Source organism: Conger conger, chromosome 16 (genome assembly GCF_963514075.1).
Source record: "Conger conger chromosome 16, fConCon1.1, whole genome shotgun sequence".
NCBI classification, from domain to species: Eukaryota; Metazoa; Chordata; class Actinopteri; order Anguilliformes; family Congridae; genus Conger; species Conger conger.
Window position 1 is genome coordinate 4,411,359 of NC_083775.1, and position 16,081 is coordinate 4,427,439.

At 46.1% G+C, this 16,081-nt stretch overlaps 1 protein-coding gene across 1 annotated transcript in view; it reads right to left on the reverse strand.

The window, feature by feature from the left end:
• elac2 (elaC ribonuclease Z 2) overlaps positions 1–14,425 on the reverse strand; it is a 19,472-nt gene extending 5,047 nt beyond the window's left edge. Inside the window, exons 1-18 of the mRNA XM_061223826.1 lie at positions 13,878–14,425; positions 13,750–13,800; positions 13,588–13,658; positions 12,545–12,609; positions 11,862–11,919; positions 11,537–11,605; positions 10,438–10,557; positions 10,232–10,287; positions 10,079–10,137; positions 9,916–9,988; positions 7,655–7,767; positions 6,917–7,015; positions 6,042–6,180; positions 5,336–5,421; positions 3,070–3,188; positions 1,648–1,744; positions 1,288–1,426; positions 384–422 (exon numbers count right to left, since the gene is read on the reverse strand). Of these exons, the coding sequence (XP_061079810.1) occupies positions 384–422; positions 1,288–1,426; positions 1,648–1,744; positions 3,070–3,188; positions 5,336–5,421; positions 6,042–6,180; positions 6,917–7,015; positions 7,655–7,767; positions 9,916–9,988; positions 10,079–10,137; positions 10,232–10,287; positions 10,438–10,557; positions 11,537–11,605; positions 11,862–11,919; positions 12,545–12,609; positions 13,588–13,658; positions 13,750–13,800; positions 13,878–14,215 (1,791 nt within the window). The 5' untranslated portion in view covers positions 14,216–14,425. The remainder of the gene's footprint in view (positions 1–383; positions 423–1,287; positions 1,427–1,647; positions 1,745–3,069; positions 3,189–5,335; positions 5,422–6,041; positions 6,181–6,916; positions 7,016–7,654; positions 7,768–9,915; positions 9,989–10,078; positions 10,138–10,231; positions 10,288–10,437; positions 10,558–11,536; positions 11,606–11,861; positions 11,920–12,544; positions 12,610–13,587; positions 13,659–13,749; positions 13,801–13,877) is intronic.
• Between the last annotated feature and the right edge of the window lie 1,656 nt (positions 14,426–16,081).

A 16,081-nucleotide genomic window follows, 5' to 3' on the forward strand; every position in this document is an offset into this window, starting at 1 on the left:
GGACTTGAATCGTTTGCTGGAACGAATGAATATGCAAATATATGCAGTGTTGGCACAGTATACTGTGCTGTTAATTTTAATGAATCATTTCATATGGCACGGTAAAATACAATTATTTCATAAGCAGCAGATGAAAATGAAAATTGTTTTAAGGACAGGGAAGCTAATATGACTCAAACTTAATATTCAGCCTCTAGAAATGTAACGCTACTTAGACGGCCCTTTATGCATTTACGTCACCAGTGATGAGGGCGCGATTTTATTACCGTTTTTTTAACGGAAAGAAATGAGTCAATTACAGCCTTCGCCGTGTTTTAAAGCTGGTGTTCTGGAAGCTTCCGCCCCAGCGTACGCGGCACAGGCGGTCTGGAGGACGCACTCACCAGAGCTCTCTCCCTCTGAAGCAGCAGAGCCAGCAGTCCCTGGGAGGAACGAGAGACAGTCAACTACCGCCAAACCCCGTGGCTAACAGCCGCGGTGTCGCTGGAAGCCCTGACAGTCTGAGTGAATCTGTCTGAGAGACTTTAAACAACCCAAAGGGCACACGCTTCCCTCAAACGGCACCGTTCGACACAGTAGGCCACAGTAACATCATGACACGGTAGACCACAGTAAGATCATGACACAGCAGAGCAGTTACTGTAAAACCTGTGTAATGTCATGACACAGCAGAGCACAGTTACTGTAAAACCTGTGTAATGTCATGACACAGCAGAGTAGTTACTGTAAAACCTGTGTAATGTCATGACACAGCAGAGTACAGTTACTGTAAAACCTGTGTAATGTCATGACACAGCAGAGTACAGTTACTGTAAAACCTGTGTAATGTCATGACACAGCAGAGTACAGTTACTGTAAAACCTGTGTAATGTCATGACACAGCAGAGCACTGTAACTGTAAAACCTGTGCAATATCATGACAGCAGAGTACAGTTACTGTAAAACCTGTGTAATGTCATGACACAGCAGAGTACAGTTACTGTAAAACCTGTGTAATGTCATGACACAGCAGAGCACAGGAACAGTAAAACACATGTAATGTCATGTAATGTATTATGGTCATGTTGTGAGGCAGTAGGTTCTTGACTGGGACCCAGAAATTTGGGAATTCTAACCCCAGCGTAACTAAAATAAAATCTTGAGCCAGGGCCTTAACCCCACATTGCTGCACGGGGATTGGCCCCGGCTTAGTTCAGCCGAAGTGGCTTGGGACAAAAGTGAAACGGTTCTCTTGGATGAAACCGTAACAGAGAGAGTGGTGGCGTTAAACAGCGGTGTGAACGGTACCGTGTGGTGGTCGGCGTGCAGGTGAGAGATGAAGATCGCGCACAGCCTGGTCAGAACCTCGTCCACCTGGTTGCCATAGTGACGACACAGCTGCCCAAACGTGCCTTCTCCACAGTCCAGCAGCACAGACTGGGTGGGGCTGCAGGAGGAGTGAGGTCATTACTACAGAAAAACCACACACACACTCACACATTCACAGAAAGACCACACACTTACGCACCACATACATTTACGGAAAAACCCCCCCACACACACACACTCACACACCACATACATTTACGGAAAAACCCCACACACACACACACACAACAGTTGTGGGGTTCTCGATTCATTACTCTGATAACATGCAGAAGCTCGTACCTGATGTTCACCAGAGTGCCGCTGACATTCCGGATCTTCATGGGGAGGGCGGAGCCAGTGCCCAGAAACACCACCTCAGGGTACTTCTCTGCTCCCTCTGCAGAACACATTACACACACATTATATACACACACACACACACACACACACACACACACACATATTATACACATTATACACACATTATACACACACACACATTATACACACATTATACACAAACACACACATTATACACACATTACACGCACACACACATTACACACACACACATTATACGCACACATTACACACACATTATACGCATGCATTACACACACATTACACACACATTACACACACATTACACACACACACATTATACGCACACATTACACACAAACACATTATACGCAAACATTACACACACATTATACACACACACATTATACACACATTATACGCACACACACATTACACACACATTATACGCAAGCATTACACACACATTACACACACATTATACGCACACATTACACACACATTATACGCACACACGCGCACACATACATACACATTACAGACAGAAAGACACACACACACACATTACACACACACTTTTACATTTCATTTCATGAAACTTTTTGACAGGGACAGGGACCTCAGAACCGTTCACACTGATCAACATTTCTGTAATGTGCCAGCTGGCTCATTTTCAACTGTCGTCCCTGGGCAGGCAAACAATCAGAGTGCCTCAAAAGCTGCTTTCGTGTTGTGTAAAAGCTGATTTCTCTCTTTGAGACCACATATTTGCAATGGCGGATGAGGCAGGTCCGATAATGACATTTCCCTGTCCTGACATTGTCATGTAATATTTTGGACAGTATATTTATTGTGGAATGGAAGCCTTTAAAACGATGTTCACACCATTTCATCTTTCAGCACGACTCTGCTGAACGGTGAGAATATTGCACGGGTAAGATAACGACCACATCCACGAGGTGCAGGACAAAGCATTTGCCGAGAGTAGAATTTAGTGAGAAGCCAGGAATGAATATGAAAGCAACTGAAACCTGAAATCTACTGGTCGTGAAGCTTATAATACAAAATATAAAACAAACATGAACACAGCCCACAACAAACTCATTTATTACACAACGGGCCTCCTGCCAGAACCACTTGAAGGAACAGATTTGTTCTTAAATCGTCCATATAAGGGAATTTTTCTCTGAAGAAATAAATAACAATCTTGTTCTTGTTAAATTCCATCTGTCTGATGGAGCTCATCAACAGTACCGTATATTCTGTATTTTGGACAGTTATCTGAAGTTTGGCGCTTGTTCAAACTCGTACGAGTCCTCCGTATGAAAAAAGGTCAGAGAAATGTGCGAAAAGAATAAGAAAATGTTCATTAGCCCCTCTCCCGTTGCGAGCGGTACTGACCCGACTGGACCTCAGAATCCCTCAGGCTCTGCTTGCACTCCTCCACCGCCTTTAGGAACCCTGGGAGCTCTTCTGCCTCTCGCACAAACTCCGAGGTGTCGCAGGAGAGGATCCCATCTCTGTGGACAGGGGTCAGGGGTCAGGGGTCAGGGGTGAACAGTCACGTGTTTGAGCAACCAGGACCTCTTCCAATAGGGTGGGAGCAAACGAGCAGAAAGGTGTTCAGGTGCCATCGGTAATATAGCCCACGCCTTCCTGTACATAATTACCCCATTAATGAAGAAATGTTTTTTTATTAACTTATTAATGAAATCCAGCTACAACTGCAACCAAAGGGACTAGTCTATTGTCAGAGTGTGTATAGTCTATTGCACTCAGAAGTGTAACGTGGTGTAGAGCACACTGAAGGGCAGCAGGAGATGATCTCCTCAGTGTCACGTGATGGAGTAACGTTAATGTAACGTACGGTGTAACGTGTGGAGCAACGTTAACGGAAATGGATTTCCCGGTTCGTTCGGGGGCAGACTAGGACCGCAGCCTCTACATCACGCGGTTAGGCTGACAGCACGCTGCTCCACACTAAAACCCTCTCCTGTTTAATTCTCAGCCCCGCAGGAACATACTCCCGAGCTGAAAACGCAAAACAACATCGGGCAAGCCGCCGTTCCCGAGATTACTCTCACTCTCCAGAGCAGCGCTTCCCAAACTGTGTCCTGGGGGAGCGCCGGGAACGACGCTTTCCATTCCAACCACGTTCGCAACCCTCGTCATTTTAACAAGCTGTTGCGGGTACTTTTCACGTTTAAATGGGTTATTTATCCTCTTAAGCCACATTATGTCTGAAATAGCAGTGCCTGCCCTGATGAATAGAGGCCCCATATTCACACTGTACTTATTGTTCTTTGCTGCAAATAACTGCGTGAAAACAGGCAGCAATGCTTTGACTGAGGAAATGAAATTAAAGACTGAGGTGAATTAATGGGCACAATGAGGACTCATCGTCATGGCATACATAGCCATTTCTGAAAAAACAGTCTGAAAAATCAGGCTTTAACCTCCTAAGACCTGGCGTACACATGCGTGGACTCCACATTTTGGGCTGTACAACCATAATACTTAATTCTTAAGACCGAGAGTCCACATTTGTGGACATCATTTTTCTCAAAAACTACATCATGTCAAAAGATGATGCTTAGTTTTTATACTTATCAGGTCCCAATAAGCCCAAATAGCAAAGAGAAATTAAAAATGCATACCAAAAAAGAGTGCGGGTCTTAGGAGGTTAAGGGGGTAAATAATCGCTTTAAAAATGAAAAGCACTGAATTACGAATAATGAACAGCATGTTGATATTCTGTGATACGCAGCGGTCCCACAGGAACGAGCCGGGGAAACCCTGCTTTCGAGAAGCACGCCTAACCTTCATAATTAAGCAGCAAAGATCACAGAGCAAGTTTATCATTATCCTTTATTTCTCGTCTCTCACAGAGCCGTAAGGGAAAGCGCAGTTTGGCCTGGCAGTCTGAGACAGAAAAGCAGTCCTTTAATCAGTCAACACAGACCTTCCAGGCCCGTGTCATTTCACCGGGGACAGACGACACACAATAAGCACCAGCGTCATACTGCATTTCACCGAATCATACAGGCAGTGAAACGCAACCTGAATACGTTTATAACACTTCAAATTCAAATTTGAATAAGCGGCTTCAAAGTAAACAAAACGGATTACTTGCCTTCTACCGGGCACACAAGTTGCATACAATTTGTATACAACTTCTACGGTAAATGGCAGGCATTTATACAGCGCCTTTATCCAAAGTGCTGTACAATTGATGTTTCTCATTCACCCATTCATACACACACTCACACACCGACGGCGATTGGCTGCCATGCAAGGCGCCGACCAGCTCGTCAGGAGCATTTAGGGGTTAGGTGTCTTGCTCACAGATACTTCGACACACCCAGGGCGGGTTCGAACCGGCAACCCTCCAACTGACAGGCAACTGCTCTTACTGCCTGAGCCAATGAGACGACTCCTCTTACCGCCTGAGCCAATGAGAGGACTCCTCTTACCTCCTGAGCCAATGAGACGAGTCCTCTTACCTCCTGTTGCCAGTCATCTCAATAATAGGCAAGCTAGCCATTTATGGAGAAGGTCTATGAGAGAGACATACCGAGAACGGCCCTGCGGCAGGTCAGTACGCTGCCGGAACTCTCCGGAACAGCGCGTGGTGGCGAACGTGAGCACACGCGGGGAAGTGGCTTACCTTTGCCACTCCAGCCTGGGTCTGAGCTGAAACCTCAGGAGACACTCCGCCCTGACATTGGGCACATGCAGAGCAGCCTTTCCTCCCTACAGAGGAGAGAGAGTGAACGACTTCATACACAAACACAGCACGGTGATGAGAACGGGCCAGTCAGCCCAGCAATGCTCGCCTTTACCTGCCGCTAAAGGCTACCTAGAGCTCACTGTTAATAGATAGTATCTAACACCGTATGGTAAATGGTTGCCAATTATATAGCGCCTTTATCCAAAGCGCTGAACAATTGATGCCACACACACACACACACACACACACACACACACACACACACACACACACACACACACACACACACACACACACACACACACACACACACACACACACACACACACACACACACACACACACACACACACCAACCAGCTCGTCAGGAGCATTTGGGAGTTAGGTGTCTTGCTCAGGGACGCTTCGACACAGCCTGGGCGGGGGATCGAACCGGCAACCCTCCGACTGCCAGACGACTGCTCTTACTGCCTGAGCCATGTCGCCCTATCAAGCCTGGTCTTCAAAACCCCCCCCAGTGTTTCTGCCTCCACTACACATCTTGGCAAGCCATTCCACACAGCGACCGCTCTCTGTGTGAAGAAATATTTCCGAATGTCTCTGTGCTCATTTATAATGATATTTCTGATCCATCCTCACGTACCTTTGCAGTACAGCTCTTGATTTGTGGGAAGACCTCTGGGTGAATCAGGTTGAGCTGAATCTGCAGTTTACGGCTGCTCAGGTTGTGAACGGTGCGGACGTGTTCATTCATAATCAAATGCTCCGTGCCGGGCGGGAACCTGCAGGAACACACTGACCAATCAGGCAAAAGTGGGCGGGCCTCGGTCAATGAGAGGTCAGAGGTCACAACGTGGCCTGGAAGATGTACCACTACAATTATCGAATCCAAAGCCATCGTCAACAAGTGGAACATTGCCTTTCTTTCAGCTTATTTATCTTTAACTACAGCGGGAGCACGAGTAACCATACAAACTCCTGAAGCTTCTGGGGAAAAAACTGAACAAAAGAAACACTGTCGATTGGGTTTTGATAAGACAGCCAATCAGCAGCAAGGACATACAGCTTCCATATAACCATGTGATGTATTTTCAATCAATGAAACGGAAGCTGTGATTGCTGTCTATCGGCTGCCTTCGGACCGACCAATAGATAACAGAGCCAATGTTTTTTTTCCCTTTTCAGTTTGGTTGTTTATGAGTGCATCGAGTAGTAAGAGAGGAAAAAGAAAGCCAATGGAAATGAATAAAAAAAATAAATAAAAAAAAACTGCTTTACTTTCAGCCATTTGTGGCTTTATTCCCTGGAGTGAATTGCGTTGATCGAGAAGCAATAACAAATATGTTTTTTTGGTGGTTTACGCTGTATTCATTTGGAAGGTGCGCTCTCAGAAGCTAGCCTTAAACTCACAGCACACGGCGGGAGACCGCTCGAGCGCCTCATAATTACCATGGCGACGTATCGCCCCGGCCTTAGTCACGACATTTTACAAAATGGAGGATTACTGAAGGCACATACTTCGCCATCCAGTCCTTGTAGCTGTCCGTCCCCAACAGCGCCTCGGGCGTGATGTGAACCACCAAGGCTGCAGGTTCCTCGGAACCACCGGTCTGGTACCTGTGGAAGGGCGGAAACCGTGGCCGCGTTTACCTCGGTTCTCCTTCCGGGTTTAACCCTGCGAGACCCGGACATTCGTGAAACTGAAACCAAAATGAGTACACACACTACAGCAGTGCTCACCAATCGCGCTCCTGGAGATCTACCGTCCTGTAGCTTTTCACTGCAAGCCAAATTTGGCACACCCGATTCTACTAATTAGCAGAGCAGAGCTCCAGGAACAGGGTTGGTGACCCCTGTTTTCGGTATGTGTTGAAATAGTTGAAATAGTTCTGAATACAGTATGTTGCTAAAAATATAGTGTAGGGAACTGGGAAATAGTTCAGTTCAGTTGTTAAGAATTTACATAACTGACACTTGGCAAAAATGGCATCTCTGGAGCACCAGAAAAGAAAAAAAGAAAATAATAATAATAATATATATCAATATATATCACCTTCACAGTAATTCAATATATTTCCAGGTAAACAACTATTGTTTGATAACCCCTTTGGAAACGCTAAAGCAGAAAAAGGCATTCACCCACCAAAAATGCTAATACAGCACACTTATTACATGCTTGATGTTATATGACATGCTTCAGAAAGCCCACTGGTGCAGGAGGTAAGCTGCTGAACACGGATTGGTGGACAGCGTTACCTTCTGAGGACTTGATTGGTGCAGAACGGCTGGATGAACTCCTCGGAGGGACACTCCAACACGATGAAGACGAGCCCGGGATGGGTGGGAGTGCACACCTCCTCAGGGTGGATCTGAACGGTCCAGACAAGACCACACCATCGTCACCAGAACCATTACGTTTACATCACAGCTTTTTTCCCCAAGGGTCCAACAGCCGCGCTGATCTTATCGTGGCTACGCCGGGACTTGAACCACCAACCTTCCGGGTCCCAGTCAGGTACCTGCACACTAGGCGATAGGCTGCCTCCATATACAAATATTCTCCGGCCAGGATTCGAACCCCTGACCTTCTTCGTGTGAGGCAACAGTGCCATTCACTGCACCACCGTGCCCAGTTCATCCAGTTCCCTGAAGGATGTTCGCTGTGCAGTAAGGAGTCATATCCAATCGGCGGGAACTGGGCGTGTAATGATACAATAGCAATAGTCTGAACAGGGATTCCGGTTTCCTCCCACAGTCCAAAGACATGCAGGTTAGGCTGATTGGAGAGTCTAAATTGCCCGTGGGTATGAGTGTGTGAGTGAATGGTGTGTGTGCCCTGCGATGGACTGGCGACCTGTCCAGGGTGTATTCCTGCCTTTCGCCCAATGTATGCTGGGATAGGCTCCAGCCCCTCTGCAACCCTGTTCAGGATAAGCAAATTAAGACAGCCCCCCCCCCCCCCCCCCCCATTCCACCGACACTCAAGAGATCACAGAAATTACACGCGCGTTTATTAACTTCAGCGCCTCAATCCGCCTAAAAAAAACTTGCCACGCGGTCATCGTGATACAAATCGATTCATGTCGCATCGACGCAGTCGTACTGTGACGTTTCCATCGCGACGCATCGACGTTTCGTCACACCCGATGGCTGAAACTGAATCATTTTTACGTTCACGCTTTTCAGACTCAGTCGTGGCCTCCTGCAGATACGACTCTATGGCACATAAACTGGCAAAGCACACACCCAGCCGGTCCAAAGTCCACATGAAAGAATTACGGCTCTGACCAGATCAGAAAACGGGGGCGGTGAACTTTAACCCACCCAGTCCCAAGCCCAATCTGAAGCAGCTGCACCGAAATCCCAGAGGGTTACAGCTTCGGTTGAGAAAGATGAGAAGGGTTCAGTCGGGTTTTAAAGGTACAATAGGTAAGTTCACACTTCTAATGGAGAGTAATAGCAACAAACACCTTCAAACCACAACACTGTTTATCCCTCCCCCTTCTCTGTAAATGCGCTGACGTTGAAACAACATTGGCTGTGGCAGTTAGAACCAATTTTCAACCAATGAGCTTGAATTATTGTACAGTTACACAATGTTTTGATAGAGTGTCGGGCCATCAACTGTATATCTTGAAACCCAAATTTTAGGACTATGAACGCAGGCAGAGGGTGAGTCAACATGTCAGTGAGCCTTTTTCAATGACAGGAAGGGATTTACAATGGTCTTGTAACAATGTTTTAACACAAAAATCTTACCCATTGTACCTTTAATAGGGGCGGAGAGTGCAATTTGACAAAGAAAGGGATAAGAAGCCGTGTTGTCACTATATGTGCTGGTCACTGTGTGTGCAGGTAATGACTGGGACATGTAAGGTTGGTGGTTCTAACCCCGGTGTAGCCACAATAAGATCCGCACAGCCGTTGGGCCCTTGAGCAAGGCCCTTAACCCTGCATTGCTCCAGGGGAGGATTGTCTCCTGCTTAGTCTAATCAACTGTAAGTAACTCTGGATAAGAGTGTCTGCCAAATACCAATAATGTAATGTGTGCAGATCACTGTGTGTGTGTGCAAGTCACTGTGCGTACTGTCACTGTGTGTGCAGGTCACTGTGTGTGTGTGCAAGTCAGTGTGGGTGCAGGTCACTGTGTGTGTGTGTGTGTGCAAGTCACTGTGTGTGTAGGTCACTGTGTGTGTGTGCAGGTCACTGTGCGTACTGTCACTGTGTGTGCAGGTCACTGTGTGTGCAGGTCACTGTGTGTGCAGGTCACTGTGTGTGTGCAGGTCACTGTGTGTGTGTGCAGGTCACTGTGTGTGTGTGCAGGTCACTGTGTGTGTGTGTGCAAGTCACTGTGTGTGTGTGCAAGTCACTGTGTGTGCAGGTCACTGTGTGTGTGTGCAGGTCGCTGTGTGTGCAGGTCACTGTGTGTGTGTGCAGGTCACTGTGTGTGTAGGTCACTGTGTGTGTGTGCAGGTCACTGTGTCTGCAGGTCACTGTGTGTGAGCTCTCGCTCCCACCTCTCTCCCCTCGTAGGTGACGCTCTTCCCAGACTTCAGCGAGGCGATGATGGGCCCTATGGCAGGCTGGCCCCTGCAGCGGAAAAAAACAAACAGGGCCTGTGAGCGCCCTTCACCGGCACAAAATACCCGCTAAAGTTGCCAAAACCAGCGCCCTGCTTACACTGGCAGCCCCAGGTCCTTGGCCTTCTGAACCAAGAAATTCCCCTTTTTCAGCTGGAGCTGCAAAAGAAAGGAAAAGTAAAATTAACAAAGAGCGGCGTGTGTCTTCGTGGTTTTGAAACCCGTTTGAACCGTACGTGACCGTGTTACTGACCTTACAGACAAAGGCCACCACCAAAGAGGGATCTCTCGTCGGGGTCGGTCTCCCATCTGAGGGGCAAGGAACAATCCAAAACAATTACGCGTTTACCCACGGTCTGGAAAGCCTTCACTAAATTTTAAAAAACTGCCTTCAGTGTCTCTGTCAATCTAGTGGCGTAACCATGACAACACGCAGAGCCCTGACCCCTGACCCCTGACCTGGGCTCCCCTCTCTCTCCTCCCGGGGATCTGCGGAGCCGCTCGCCCCGTCCGCCGGGCTGGAGGGCTCCCCCTGGGGGCCGGGGGAGGCCTCTCGGGGAGCGCTCTCCTCCAGCTGGGCTGCGGGAGGAAGACGCGCACGGTGAGGCCTGAATCACACTCAGCGCACGCCTGAAAACGGTGGGGCCTGAATCACACTCAGCGCACGCCTGAAAACGGTGGGGCCTGAATCACACTCAGCGCACGCCTGAAAACTACACATCTAAGTGCCGAACGACACCTTTCCCTCACCTCCCTTACCTTCTCGCACCGTGCTGACGGGACAGCCAGAGGGAACGCTGTAACGGTCACTGACACACGGACAGACTACGCCGTGTTTTACATTATTACATTACATTATTGGCATTTGGCAGACGCTACGTACAGTTGATTAGACTAAGCAGGAGACAATCCTCCCCTGGAGCAATGCAGGGTTAAGGGCCTTGCTCAAGGGCCCAACGGCTGTGCGGATCTTATTGTGGCTACACCAGGGTTAGAACCACCGACCTTGCGTATCCCAGTCATGTACCTTAACCACTACGCTACAGGCCGCCCCCGTGTTTGATGTTCGCATTCACACCAATGCAAACATCAGCCGTTTTTTGGTGGCGTCTTGTTACCGTGGAGACAACAGAACCCTCATCACCAGACCTTCGCTGAGGTGCGAAATGCAAAAACGTCCCGCGACGAAACGAAAGTGTCGCGGGACGTTTTTGCGTTTCGTACCTCAGCGAAGCTCATCGCAAGGGTCGTGCGACAGGTGTAAATAAGGCCTAGCAAGGTCACAGAACCAACTACACAAGAACAGGCTCGGTGAGGTACAATTCACATAGGACCGGCATTATGCATTATGACGATTATTATTCCACAAACGTGTGATGAAATACTGGACAAACCACACGTGCTCTCCATGCATCAAACCATACAAGACAATTTACGTAAAAGGTTGGTATAAAGTATAGTGAAGCTCTTATTACTGATGAAGTGCAGAACTTTGGTATTTTGGTTTGGTGGGGGGGGGGGTATTATAAAAATAAGAGTAACTTATTCGCATACTCACCGAATATTGGCACTTGAGTAACTGTCGCGGTCTGATCCGAATACGGAGCATTGGTGTACGGACTGACAGCTGTGAATACAAAATAAGACCTCAGAAAATGTCAAAATTCAGCCGGCTAATAAGCGATTAGCTAATGTCTTAAAACCGAAAAGTCCCCAAAAATGCAAGCATGTTTTCACGGTCATAAAAGTTAAACACGTACACTCCTATCACCTCATATACACGAGTACATAATTACAGACAAATGTGCATCATCTTCCTTCAACAATGAACGGACACAAGCGTATGTTTAGCGTATTTTAGGTATGTGTGTGAGTCACACTACCTAGCTTGATTTGGTCCAGGGATCCGGAGAAGGTCTGGATTGCATCCATAAACTTCTCCTTGATAGGACAACGGAAGAAAAGATTTTGACAAAAAAGTGTTTAATTCAGGAAACTCGTTGCTGCATTGCTAGAATCAGCCATTTGACCCCACAAACTATGAATTATTAATTAATAATCAGCGGAACAGGCTCCAGTGATGACCATGTCTGCCAGAAGCAGTTGCGTTCCATCAACGTGAACATCGTTGAGCAAGAGGCCCCGCTAGGCTTTTGACTGAATAAGACAAAACCTAAATCACAAAACCTCACCACAGTGACGCACCTGGTTTCAGGGCTACATTGCTTGATGTGCCCGATGAAATAAATAGTTAAGAATGAACAGATAAGTGTTTGATAATTACATTACATTACATTATTGGCAGACGCTCTTATCCAGAGCGACATACAGTTGATTAGACTAAGCAGGAGACAATCCTCCCCTGGAGCAATGCAGGGTTAAGGGCCTTGCTCAAGGGCCCAACGGCTGTGCGGATCTTATCGTGGCTACACCGATTAGAACCACCAACCTTGCGTGTCCCAGTCATTTACCTGAACCACTACGCTACAGGCCGCCCCCAGCTAATCCCCCAGCCTGAAGTAAATGCTGGGAGCCCTGTATTTGCCCTGTATAGAAGGCCTCTCACCAGTTGTGGTGGTCCAGAGAGAATGCAGTCGGGAACTCCGGTGTCTTTAAGCGTCAGTATCATCCCTGCAGGAGAAAGCAAAAGTTATCAGATGGAGTACTTACCACACGGATGCTTAAGAGAGGCCTGCATAGTCCAGTTCTTATGTGACCCCCGCTTAGAAGAATAATTGTTTTGGTCATTGCTAATAGTAACAGAAATACACACTCACTGAGCACTTAATTAGGTATTTAGTAGACTTATTTTTTAGACTTCTACTGCTGTAGCCTATCCACTCAAGAATGATGACGCATTGTGTGTTCAGAGATGCTCTTCTGCATACCACTGTTATAATGTGTGGTTATTTGCGGCACTGTCACCTTCCTGTCAGCTTTGACCAGTCTGGCCCTTCCCCTCTGACATCTCTCATTAACAAGCTGTTTCTGTCTGCAGAACTACTGCTCACTGGATTTTTTTTGTTTGTTTTTTTGGAACGATTCTTTGCAAACTCTAGAGACTAGCGTGTGTGAAAATCCCAGGATTTTCCTTATTCTGATTGTTGATGTGAACATTAACTGAAGCTACTGACACGTATCGAAATGATTGTATGCATTGCACTGCTGCCACACAATTGGCTGATTAGATAATTGCATGAATAAGTAGGTGTAATAAAGTAAAAATGTTCCTAATAAAGTGCTTGGTGAGTGTATACCAAGTCACCACAGATGTCATGAAATAGCTGGAGGGACTGTAGAAATTCATCATCGTGAAATGATCTGTGCACTATGTGCATTTATTCCACAAATTAATAAGTAGCAAATCTACACAGGTCTTATGCAACAGCGCTCTGTCAAAGCTTACGTTTATTAACAGTACTAAGGTCCAGGGCACAAATGCAAATTTAACCGCGCCCAACGCGATAATATTCAAGTGTAGCACAGAGCAGGTTTTCCATATAAATAAAGTCATGAATGTATTCCGTTCACATACTATAGGCACAAGCTGTAAGGTGCAATGCAAGTTTAATGTTGTTTTGTCCAAGGACGATCACGTGGTGCTCTTACCCGACAAACCTCCAACATTCTCCCAGCTCATTCTAGTGAAGAAGATGTTGTCCAGACGAGCGGGCTTTATCCTGAACAGACACACAACAACTGTGTCAGCACAGCATAATCATCCAGTCAAAAACATGCCAGCCTGCGGTGAACTTCTTTGACTCGACTTACTTGTGTTCTTGCATCAGACGCTGAGTTCCTTCGCCGCAGTTGAACAGATATCTGCGGATACATGTATTAGCAACTGGAGGAATGTACAGCAATTTTAGCGCTTTTCGGTGTACTTGGCTACTACTTACCGATTGAATTCGGAGAACATGTAGAGAGACGCTCCGTTGCCACGGCTACCTGCACCAATTACTTGTACGTGCACAGTCGCTGGCCCATCCTCCTGATTCCTTTGTGCTCTATTTCTTATGTGCCGAAGGGTGTCTTTTGGGGGTTTCGATCTCTTCATGTTCGCGTCCTGGTTGCCACTAGCATTAGATGACATATTCCGCAAAAGTTGGAAAGCTGCCCGCGGGGGAATGCTCTCAACCCATACGTTTATAGCGCACCGAAAAGTACGAACGACTGGATGCCTGAATAACCACGCAATCGACTTTAAGTTGAAAGGTGGTCTTTTCGGAGTCAACATTCAGGCAATAAAGTGTTGCACTAGTTACCTGATAACGTGCTAAATTTCACAATGCATAGCTGGCTAATACCTTTAATCTAATATCGTACATACGTACATACATTTGTCGTGGGATAGTGTGCTGTCTCGTTCTAGAGGTAACAACGTGACATTTCGAAAGATGTGCATTTGTTCCCGGCGCAGGGAGATGACGTATAGCTGTACACTGCGCAAGTTTCCCTTGGACCAACGGGGGCGTGCCCATGTCCCATATCCACGCGCTGAGCAGTGGAGAAAACAGTTAAGGTAACAGTCTTAATTTGTCATGCTTATTTAATGATTTAGGATTTTAGATAATTATACGTCAACATTTTTTTTTATACTCCGACGTTTTGGCTTTGAATTTAATTCGCAGGTCAGCAACGAAAAAAAAAAGATTTCAAAGAAAACACTTAAGTCATTCTCGTCTTATTTTTATTATTTGATGAATGTATTTCTGTCTAACGCTGTTTAATAAATGGCTGTTCTGTAACACCTAGTTACATAAGAGAACATAGTGCATTCATACGTATGCTTAATGCACTTGTCCTATAAAACTAAATGTAAAAGTATCCTGCCTTTATTTTACACGATTGTAGTCTTGTTCCATCAATTCAATAAACATTTTAAATAAATAATTATTATGAAAATGTATTTTTCCACTTATAATTGTACATTTTCAAAAATGTAAACTTGATATTAGCGTCCATCTTGTACTCCGTGGGAATGCCATATAGACAGAATAAAGCATAAATACACTAATCAAATAGAATAAAGCATAAATATACTGATCAATACGCGGATGAGTTAAGCTCATTAACTGTTGTTGCTCCCAGCGATCTCTTATTGGTCCATATTGCTTCAGAGCGTCTTGTAGCCAATCAAAGGCCATGGTCCAAATTCATGAGAACAGGACCACGTTCAGCCCCGACAAACGTAGAAAAACGTTTATTTAAACCGAAACGGTGGTGCGTTGAATAACCGGGTGCAAACATTGGGCGGACTGACTGACAAAGTACAGTTTGCTCCTATGGCGTCGGAGAAGTTGTTCTCCAGCCTTTAAATCGTAGGTCTACGTCATTACCGATTTGGGCTACATCCCCGACACACCCTCCAAACCAAACAGGAACAAAATACACCTCAAAGCCTGTTGCAAAACGTTGCACACGGTTGGGAGAAAACCTATCTTTCAACACAGAAAAGATAGTTGGTTTAGTGTTACTCCAGAATGAGGAAGTTTAGGATATTAACAGGGAAAACCTGACCCTACAGCACTTACACTCTTGTCTACACGGGCCCAGTGTTCAGTCTACAGAAAGGAGGCCTCTCCGAACAGAAGCAGGTGAATAAGGGGAAATGTCAGTCGTAAGACTCCCAGTGTAAAAGGCCAGACGTAGTCACAGGCTCAGATTGTGTACAGCATCCCTCGTTCGGTAAAAATGCTTTTAATGTCTTCGCACCCTGGCCATGGAATGACCTACAAGGCCATCTCAAATTAGACGCTTTCATAACAGCCGATGATTAAAAAAAAAAATAGGATTAAAAACCTCTGGGACACTGAATATCCATGCTTTGAAACCAAAGGATCGGATTATTATTTTTCCTAATTTATATTTTTATTATACATTTTTTATTCATGTACTGTGATCTCTTTTTAATGTTAATATATGTGAAACCTGTGAGAATGTGCGGCCATTTTGGCCAGGACTCCCTTGAGAGTGATTTTTGAGAAGGAGATCTGAATGGGGATAGTGGTAAAATAGAGTGGCCTGTAGCGTAGTGGTTAAGGTAAATGACTGGGACACACAAGGTCTGTGGTTCTAATCCCAGTGAAGCCACAATAAGATC